General features: G+C 36.8%; 3 protein-coding genes across 3 annotated transcripts; 1 reads left to right on the top strand and 2 right to left on the bottom strand.

Annotated features, from left to right (window-relative positions):
- Positions 1-956: 956 nt before the first annotated feature.
- LOC116170916 (GPI transamidase component PIG-S) lies at positions 957-2,481 on the bottom strand. Its single transcript, XM_031487469.1, has 3 exons — positions 2,272-2,481; positions 1,245-2,229; positions 957-1,195 (listed from the first exon to the last, which is right to left on the bottom strand). Exons 1-3 carry the CDS (start codon positions 2,321-2,323, stop codon positions 1,087-1,089), a joined length of 1,146 nt encoding a protein of 381 aa, XP_031343329.1. The 5' UTR covers positions 2,324-2,481; the 3' UTR covers positions 957-1,086.
- A 332-nt stretch (positions 2,482-2,813) lies between these two features.
- LOC116170915 (transmembrane 9 superfamily member 4) lies at positions 2,814-6,255 on the bottom strand. Its single transcript, XM_031487468.1, has 8 exons — positions 6,107-6,255; positions 5,664-6,052; positions 5,464-5,619; positions 5,138-5,415; positions 4,261-4,464; positions 3,796-4,213; positions 3,562-3,745; positions 2,814-3,509 (listed from the first exon to the last, which is right to left on the bottom strand). The coding sequence occupies exons 1-8, from the start codon at positions 6,116-6,118 to the stop codon at positions 3,270-3,272; spliced, it is 1,881 nt and encodes a 626-aa protein (XP_031343328.1). The 5' UTR covers positions 6,119-6,255; the 3' UTR covers positions 2,814-3,269.
- Positions 6,256-6,853: 598 nt separating this feature from the next.
- Positions 6,854-9,071, top strand: LOC116172147 (cleavage stimulation factor subunit 1). Its single transcript, XM_031489293.1, has 4 exons — positions 6,854-7,027; positions 7,081-7,423; positions 7,471-7,704; positions 8,141-9,071. The coding sequence occupies exons 1-4, from the start codon at positions 6,942-6,944 to the stop codon at positions 8,789-8,791; spliced, it is 1,314 nt and encodes a 437-aa protein (XP_031345153.1). The 5' UTR covers positions 6,854-6,941; the 3' UTR covers positions 8,792-9,071.
- Positions 9,072-10,077: the final 1,006 nt, after the last annotated feature.

Below are 10,077 nucleotides of genomic sequence, written 5' to 3'. Positions count from 1 at the left end.
TACTTACGAGTATTAAAAAGAAAAAACAACAACAAAAAGTACGGCTCAGAATGTAGGAGAACAACATTTTTTGTATTTACTGTTCTTTTATTTTTGTTATTTAACTAATTCATTTACAAGAATATTTTTTCATAAGAAAATGTTGACACATTTTTGTAACTTTTATTAGCCCCTGTATCGGCTAGGCAAATTAGTAGCGATTTAAAACTTAAGGGTTATAATCCACATCAAAATACCTTCAAAATCAGGTATCACTCGACCACCCATTCGATTTAAAATTTTGGGAGCGCTTGTCATCCCCGCTAGGGCTTTGCCCTCAGGGGGGCGAAACTAGCGAAAAAATTGTTCCCCCTTGAATAAAAAATTGACGGGTCCGAGTATTTTTTTGTAGATGTTTTGATGTCCCCAAAATAGGCTCTGTTTCGTTTTCAAATGGCCACCCTGTATATATCAACTGAAGAATCATCGATTCACCGCCCCAAGTCAACCTGCGGTCGATACTTACTCACCCAGGCCGATTACAAATTCTGGGCTTGCTCCAGGGTCTCACCCGGGCAGATTTCAAAATGGTCTTGCGAATATTGAAGGCCCTGCACGAGAGTCTGATTCTAGTATCGTCAGATAAATTCATTAACCGTAAATGCTACTTTTTAGACTGGGCATGTGTATCGACCCTGAACTGGTGAATTTTTCATAGTGTTCACCCAAGACCTTCGGACTAGCATTACATTTCTGTATATATCCATAGGGTGAAGCCTTAATTACCAACTCTCACATTTGAAGCGATTCTACAATTTCTAAACTTTATTTTAAAAAAATTATTAAACTAAATAATACATTCAATCGAAAGGGTCACTGTCATAAAGTGATGACTAAATTTTGAGAATTACTTAATAAACTTCTTTTTTCCCTAAACATATTTTTTGCTTAGTCGAAAACAATAATTAAACAAAGAATCCAAATTTGAAGAGTACTATTTCAGACATAGGAATTATCACAATGTTAAAAAAATGATATCCACACTATACACATAATGTTACATAATATCACATTTAAAATAACGTTCAATCAGTTCTTGGTGTCACATCACTCTGCTTTTAGCTTGACAGGAGGGGAATACCAACTCTTCACCGACATCAATGACCATACCACTGGAATTACGATGGGTAAAAACAAGGGAATGTAAACAGCATACCTACAAAAAAAAAATTAAAACGGTATCATACTTATACATATAATTATACTTCTGATCATCCGGAAAATATAGTAAAGCCAACAGTGAGGGATCACTAAATGCTGCTTCAGAGTTCAGAAATGCAATTTTTGCAGCATCCAAGCCTAGCTGCAACTTGCCACCATCTAAATATTCCTCTGCCTCGTTTGCTTTTGATACAGCCAAACTGATCCTTTCGGCAACGTCATCGCTGATTACAATGCTGTTAATCTCGGAGAGCAGTTGGGCCAAACTCTTTAAGGTGCGCCGTGTCGAATTCAGCATGTCCATAGATTTTGCAAGTGCAAATTTGTCTATATCAGACTTCGAGTTGCTGTCTAGTTTAAGTAAATGTTGTAAATACTTGGTGAAAATATTGATAATCCACGAAAGTTGTGGTTCAAATATTCCAGACTGGCACGCTTCTGGACTGGGGTTTAAAATAGTTACACCACCCCAGCGTGGGCTTAAAAAAGAGTTTGTGGGAAGTTTCGTGTTGTTTTCGTCTAGTATATAAAGAGGGGTCTTACATGGAGTTATGTACAGTACAAGATTTATACAAGGCTTTTGTGACATATGCGACCACAACTTCTTTTCCAAGGGGGTTATAACGTGAGGCAACTGCTCTTGTGTAAGAATGTAAAAATCATCAACTTTTTTGGGTGCCACCCCCAGCTCTGTTAGATATAACCATTGTGTTTTAACAGAAAAATCGATTACACCATCTAATAAATTTAGCATTGGCTGTAGATTTAAATCTATAAGTTCACCATCTAAATCCACATGTAAGAATTGAGGAGTTGGATTCACAATTGTAATTAAAACATCATATTCCACGCTTAAAGGTAAACCGTACACTTGATTTGTTCTGTTCTTTAACTCGAACTCGTATATTTCTCTTAGGGGTAGTGATGCTCGGTATACTCGAGTTGTCATCCACCATACTGGTAAGCCCACTCCTACCAGTACAATTATGAACGATAAGATGCTATACAGACGATAGATAGCTTCGGGATCTACAAGAAATGGATAAAAGAGAAATTCCAAATTAATTTTACCTTTTTTAGTTATATCAAACGAAGACTCTTCTTCTTTTTCCTTTTTAGTCATATTTAGGAATAATCACAAAAAAATAATTTTTTTGAGGTTAGGTCTACTCAACCGTGATTGAATGCATACATAATGTACAGGGTGACTTACTTTGTAAATCAATACGAGCCGAAACACCAGCTTTCGGTAGAGCAGATTTTATAAAAAATAGTTGCTATGTTATTAAAACCTGCATTATCTATCTCCATGTTCGTTAAGTTAATTCGATTAGGGCTTTTTAATTTCTTTTTTGGAAAGCTTGTTTGGCCTTAAATAATGCACTACACAATAAGCTAGAGATTATGAACATTATACTCAATGGTGCCCGAATTATTATTAAAAACTGATGACTCTCAATTGATACAATCATATTCAAATACCTCCCAACTCTTCCAGTCACCTTCTGATGACAAACCGATAAGATACAAGCATTTTGTGACCTTTACCATACATACTCTAAATTTGAAGAAAAACTAATAATTTTGTGTATTTACGGATAATCTTACTTAAATTCTATAATCACAAATTTAACAATTAAAATAGACACGCTGTGTTCTTAAAATAAGATGGTGTTTTTATCACCTATGTACGTCGCTTCATTGAGGAAATAATTATTTCATCTTGATACATAAATCTAATATATTTACAAAGTTAAAAACGATTTCTTAACAAGACATGAAACATAAATATGTTATTCCTTTGTAATGCTTCGGAATGCTTAAATCTACAGTGAATAGTATACAAGTGATGTTAAAGTAATACTGGAATAGATTAAGAAACAAATTTAGACTACACATATTAGATAACATTAGGCTGGCCAAATTGTCTTACTTTTTATAGTTGTAAAAATATTTATTTAACTGGGTGATTGATAAATGGTAGACTAAACCTACTTAAAAATTACTTATTCCTACACTAAGTGTTCCAACAAAGTAAAGCATTCTTGCACAATCAAACGATACACCACTTAATCAATTTTAACAGCCCCATAAATTTTTCGAATGAAAGCGTAGGCGGCGAAAAAACCTATTGTTCCGGTTAGTAACCAAAACGTTATCACCATAAGTCCAGTGTACCCAATATACAGTAATGTCGGTATAAATTCCGTTATTTCTAATTTAGTTACAAAATAAAACAGTGAATATGCTAAAATGTATAGCGCAGAACCGCCTGATGTAATAAAACTTCGCCACCACCAATGGTAATCCTGAAACATTCGAATGAGTTTTGAGAACAAAAAAAAAAGTGTAGGCGCTTACTTCTCCACACAGCTGAAAGTAGACCATCACAATGGCTATCTGTGAACACGAAATCACCAAGATGATAAACACTAAGAAGAGAAAACCAAAAAGGTAGTAAAACTGGTTCTCCCAAATTGCAGTGAATATGAAAAACAATTCTATAAACACCGCCCCAAATGGTAAAATACCCGCCATTAAAGTGCTAAGGAAAAATTGGCATTAATTTACATATCAATTGGAAACAAAACTTACCAGAGGAAGGGATTCATATACCAGTGCTGATCCGGAACCTGCCTAGGTATTTGATTCGTTCTCACCGGGTGTTGGAAAGGTTGCTTTCGATATCCAAAATAATAACCCAAGTGCACAAGGGGTAATGATATACAAAACCATAGCAAAAGCAATGATATCATAGTAGAAAAGGGAACTGCTCCGCTGCTCGATTTTCCCCAAATGAAGAAATTGAGAAAGAAGCATGTCACTGCTATTATCGCCGGATATAAAACTGCCGTTAAAAAAGCAGCTCTCTTCCACTCGCGTCCTTTCATTGTTTTATACAGACGTGCGGAGAAATAGCCGGCTATGAGACCCATAAAAACGTACAAGAAAATTGCGGCAGTCATTAGTGCACCTCGTGAGGCGGGAGACAACATCCCCAACATTGCGAAAACTAAAAATCACATTGTATTTTACCAGTAAGCGCAGTATGCTAGTTACATATTGTAATCAGTGCCATAAGAAAGATTTGGATTCCTGATCCAATAACAGCTGCAAATAGACGAGTGTTTCGTGGCGGTCTGAATACATCGCCGTGTACCAGTTTCCAGCCAGTCTCCTCAATTGCTTCGTCCATACCCTCATCTGCATTATACCTCGCGATGTCTCTCCGTAAACTTCTTATCAAAATCATTGTCAAAATTCCTAAAAGAGGTAACTGTACAATTTCACACACTTAATCGTTTTAAACACCGTGTTCAAGAGGGATCTATGGCTATTACTAGTGTGTTATTTCATGTGTTCTAAAATAATTATACAACAGCAAATGTCAACATGTACATTTTTGAAATCGGAAAAAAAAGATCTATCCAAATTTTCAAAAATACAGGGCGTTTTTTTCTAGCTCTTGTAATAATCACGCTGTCTAAATACACAGAGCAATGCTGAACATACAATAAAATACACTAATTATTTCTTTACTGTCAATTTAAATCTTTTGAAAAAAATCTCCAATTTCCTTCTGTGTTTCGGTCACTCAGACTGCTTTACTTACTTGAGTTTGTACTTTCTACTTCTTACTTTAGGAAATATTGAAGGTTACAAAAATCAACTATTTATGAAACCTTAGTACTTATCTACCTTATCAATTTTGTTACAAGACAGGAATAGTTTCTTCGGAAGAAAACGGTAATAACATGGTTTTTGGATCAAGTGGGGGTCAACATTACTGAGAGCCGTATAGAGCTACAACCCTACATGTTCATAAATATGAAGCTGAAATGTTGATTTTTCTAATGCTGCATCACAAACATTCCGGGGTGTTATATTTTGTGAGATCTCTCTGACCTTATCCCAACTAATCATTTCACATACCCACCTGATAAAAAGAAAATAACTACGAGGGAATTAATAATTGAAAACCAATGAATTTGCACATCATTCATTGCCAAGTAAGTATCCCAACGAGAAGCCCAACTTATCTGCGAATGCTCCCACTTTACTTCGTACGTAAATAGTAAAGAGGTGCCCAATTTGGGATCAACAGGTTGTGGTCGTGGTTTAGCAGGAAAACTACACAACTTATTGTTGAACTTCAGCTCGTCCAAATGTATCGACTTTGCTTCCACATGGAAACCGACCACTCGATAGACATCTCTAAAGCAAGAAATGATTACTGCAACTACGGATGTCTAGAATACTTACGGTGACGGATTGTGATAGAGTAACATTAATTTCAGATGATTATTTATGTAAGTTTTTCCATTAATTTCGCTACCTAATCTGTATCCGTGCTCAAATTGTTTTTCGTTAGTCTCAGGATTAATAACACTTGTTGCTGCTGGTAGATTATCGACGAGTCTAAAAGACACATCGTACATTACGAATGTTACAATCTTACGTACAAATGAACAAAGTATTCATGCTGTATACGATCAGCGACAGTTTGAGATTCTTGAGGACTCCAATGCATAGGCTTTTGTGGCTCGTGGCACAACAACGAGCACTGAATATCTTCAGCCATTTTTACATCGTATGGAGTGTTCACAATACGGTCCCCTCGTAAAACCTCCCCTAAGTTCTCAGATTTGTACCGTATTGAACCATTTTTTGGTATGCAGAATGGTAGCGAGTAGTATTCGTAGGGTAATTGCGTATGAATGCTCGTCATTTTAACCGCTTTTACGTCTATGTAGTCCCCCTTCTTGAATTCAACTGGGGCCATTCCAGGCACGTAAAACTGTGACGAATGGCCAATACATGCCAAAACGCATAGAATTAATAAATTAGTTCTCTGAAAAAGTTATTTGAGGTTAGGGCAAATAAGATATGGCAATTGCGGACTTACTAAAAAAAACATTATCACAAGCTTTTCGAATATAAATAAAATTTGGGCTAGAGTTGACGAGGCAAACGTAGAAATTTTTGTATTTGTCAGTCCATTATTTAACAATTTTTGACAACTTTGTTTAGAGTTGACAACATGACATTTTAAATACGCGAGGTTGCCACGTTTCAATTTTTGAATGAAATTGCGCTTTAAGGGGTAGTGAAAGAGGAATGAGTGTGACGAAATATAAAGTTAGTATATAAAGTGTCGAAGAAGTGAAGGAAGCGGAAAGCAGATGTGAAGGGAACATAAGGGACTCAATGAAAACGCAGAAGAGGCCTGTAAACGGCTTAGTGAAGTGGTATAAAGGTCCACTCAAACCATATCCCGCGTCCGTCCCACCCCAAATGAAAATTGCGATATTTATTGATAACGGTAACTGGATTGCTGGGTCACTTCGAAAAATCTCGACTCAGAGATGCACCATATTTTTACATTCGCGATTCGTAGTCGATGTTAGTTATAGTAATTAAACGCGATTTTTTATTTTGTTCTCTCGTTCATTTTTATTAGCTAATGGTACTAGTAAAAATGGGTTTTACGTTTCAAATTATTTCTCTAGAAATTCAGAATGGAAAACTCCATAAATGTAAATAAATTGTGGTGTACCTACACTGTAAATCCTTTTAAGGTTTTTGTATCACTGCGAAATTTTAGTTCCTATAGTAAATCATTAGGTGTAATAAGACAACTGAATCTGTCATTCCCATTTATTCCAAAGGTATCCCTGTTTATTTTGGTTAGAATTAATTCTTGTTCACCGGTTTACGCTTTCGCTTTTGAGTCTTTGTAAATGAAGTGCGACAATATGAATGAAGAAGATATTACCACAAAGAATCTCATTAAGTCTAGAGAATGTTTGTATCGACTTATGATAAGGTGAAAAATCTAAATGCATCTTAAGTTACGATTTACTTTTCATCTTCTTTTAGTCAGTTGTTTTACGATGGTCATCAGTCCATCGCGACCACTTTAAGCAGTGCAGTGTCCGCCGACCCACCCTGTGCGCCTAGTGATCGCCTGTTGCGTATCATGATGGCCGGTTTAGAGAATGAGCCGGATCGTAAAGATCGCCCTACTAATGTGGGTATCGGTAATAATAACGTCGGGCCTGGCTTGGATCTTGAATTTGAAACTGAATCCAATTTGCCCGCCCCTGAGCCTGCCTTATATGAAACTGCCTACGTGACTTCGCACAAGGGCAACTGTCGCGCTGGTTGCTTTTCTGGAGACGGTCAGCTGATTGCAACTGGGAGTGTTGATGCTAGTATTAAGGTACTCCACTTTTTTTAAAGCATACAGGTGTGTAACAGGTTGGGTAGATTTTAGATGTCGACCGCATGCTGGCGAAATCGGCACCAGATGAAATGGATCCCTCACGTGGGGAACAGCAAGGGCATCCTGTAATTCGCACCTTATATGATCATATGGAGGAAGTTACTTGCTTAGAATTCCACCCGCGTGAACTGATTTTACTTTCAGGCTCTAAAGATCTTACCATTAAGTTATTTGATATATCTAAAGCTAGTGTCAAGAAAGCTTTTAAAACAATTACGGTAAGTAACGGACGATCAAAAATGAGTTGCTGTAGTCACCTTTGGAAGTTCAAGTTAAGTATGATTCCCCATGTAAACAAAAATTCCAAAGGTGATTTGAAAGCAACTTTTGATGGCATAGTATGCATCTGGTTGAGTAAATGTGAAATCCTTGAATTTTATTATTGCATCATATAATTTTCTGAAGTTATGTCTTGGACACAAAAGGCAGATTGTTAGGCCTCTTCAAGTTTTAAGTAAAGCAGAGATGTCCATTATGAGGGGTTCCACAAGGAACTGTACTTGGACCAATTATTTTTAATAATTACATTGGTATGCACCAAATTAGTGGTGCAAACAATAAGCATAACGATAAGCAAGCTTTTTTTATGCGAGTTTGAATGTGCACGTACATGCTATGCTTTTGTTGATAAATTTATTTATTTTATTGTGACAGGAAGCGGAACCAGTTCGTTGCTTTGCTTTGCATCCGGCGGGTGAGCACCTACTTGTAGGCACACAACATCCGGTAATACGCTTGTATGATATAAACACCTCTCAATGCTTCGTGTGTAGCATTCCGTCAAATCAGCACACTAGCAGCGTAACCTGCATGAAGTGGTCGAATGATGCCAAAGTTTTTGCTACCTGTAGTAAAGATGGAAGTATAAAATTGTGGGACGGAGTGTCTAATCGCTGCATTAACACGTTCGCCAAGGCACACGACGGTTTGGAGGTGTGCTCGGTCGCTTTCACCAAAAATGGAAAGTATCTACTCTCTTCTGGGAAAAATTCAATTTGTAAACTGTGGGAGCTAACAACAAGCCGCTGTTTAATCGCATATACCGGTGCGGGAACGACTGGTAAACAAGAATATGAAGCACAAGCTGTCTTCAACCATACCGAAGATTATGTTTTATTCCCCGATGAGGCAACTACTTCCCTATGCGCTTGGAATTCTAGAAATGCCTCTAGAAAAACGTTGTTATCTTTAGGTCACAATGGAGCTGTCAGACTTATCGCACATTCCCCTACTCAGGCAGCCTTTTTAACCTGCTCGGATGATTTTCGTGCCCGATTTTGGTATAGGAGAACTGCTACATTATAAACATATAAGCTTTACATATGTGTATTTAGTCCCATATAATTTTAAATAAAGAAAGTATTATATGTTTTTATATTGAAATTGTTACTTTAAAAACTAATAACTTTTGTGAAACCAAAAGCTTAAACTGTAATTAAACATCCTCGTCTTCACCAACTCCCAAGATTTCTGTAATTAGTTGTATTACTTCTCGCTTATATTGAGGTGATAAGGACTAGGAATTTAATAATTGTTAACAAAAACAAGTGGAGTTACTATTGACAAAATAAAATTTTAGAAGATTTTTGGTGTTATCGTTATTTACATACTCTGTGTATTGGGTAATGATGTTTTTTTTTAAATTTTACCAAAAATTGGTGTGTTAACTTTGAAGATATTGAATGCTTTAAGTTGTAGGGTTTTATTTCTGGGTATTTAGAGAATTGTGACTTGCCAATATGTTACCACATGCATCAGCCAATCAGTCCGAGGCACTATATAAAATTTGCTATGGCCAGCATAGATACCGCATGCGCGATTTTGTCCAAATTTGGTACCAATCTGTTTAACCAGAAATAAGTGTTTGACGCACGTGCGCGATCATGCCCAAAACCTTTCAGCTCTTCCTTTTATGTCTTAAAAATGTGTGCCTACCAAATTTGGATCCATTCCGTTCAGCCGTGTAGTCGGAAATGAGAGTACAGACCTACATGATCAAGATTTTGTTTGATTCGGAATCCGCCTGGTGCTTCAAAACTTGTATTTCCGTCAAAAAAGTGTTGGGTTATTTTTTACCCCAATGCAATACCCCCCCTTCTTTACTAACGTGCAGGTATATACAGTTGGTATGAGAGTGGTTCTCGTTCAAGGGACCCCCCCTCCCCCAATATGGTCAATTTTAATGGTATTTTACAAAAATTTATTCATAAATTGATAAATGTATCATCCTGCGAGTCCCTGTGATGTCCCATTCTGTTTCTAGCAATTTCTGGAGGAAGAATAGCTCATTGCATTTGTCGTACGTCTATAAAAAAATCATTTACAGAACCTCAATTTTTGTCCATAGCAAAGAGTAACTGGATACTCTTAATTTGGCTATAGTACATATGGATATGGGTTCTAACCCCCTACTTGTGAGTGCAGGAAAAAGTGGATAAAATTGCTGTAATGCATATTTTGGTTTTCCTCAACATTAGCAAAAGCAATATGACCAAGATACAAAGGTATTGTAACCGGCGCGTAAGAAGGCGAAAGATCACGCATCCCTATTCATTCTACTAGTGCGCCGCGGAGCCAGTTGACTACAGACT

The sequence above is a fragment of the Photinus pyralis genome, unplaced genomic scaffold (assembly GCF_008802855.1).
Source record: "Photinus pyralis isolate 1611_PpyrPB1 unplaced genomic scaffold, Ppyr1.3 Ppyr1.4_LG5, whole genome shotgun sequence".
Lineage (NCBI taxonomy): Eukaryota > Metazoa > Arthropoda > Insecta > Coleoptera > Lampyridae > Photinus > Photinus pyralis.
Note: the sequence above shows the minus strand (reverse complement) of the source record. Positions and strands in the feature narration are given on the sequence as shown.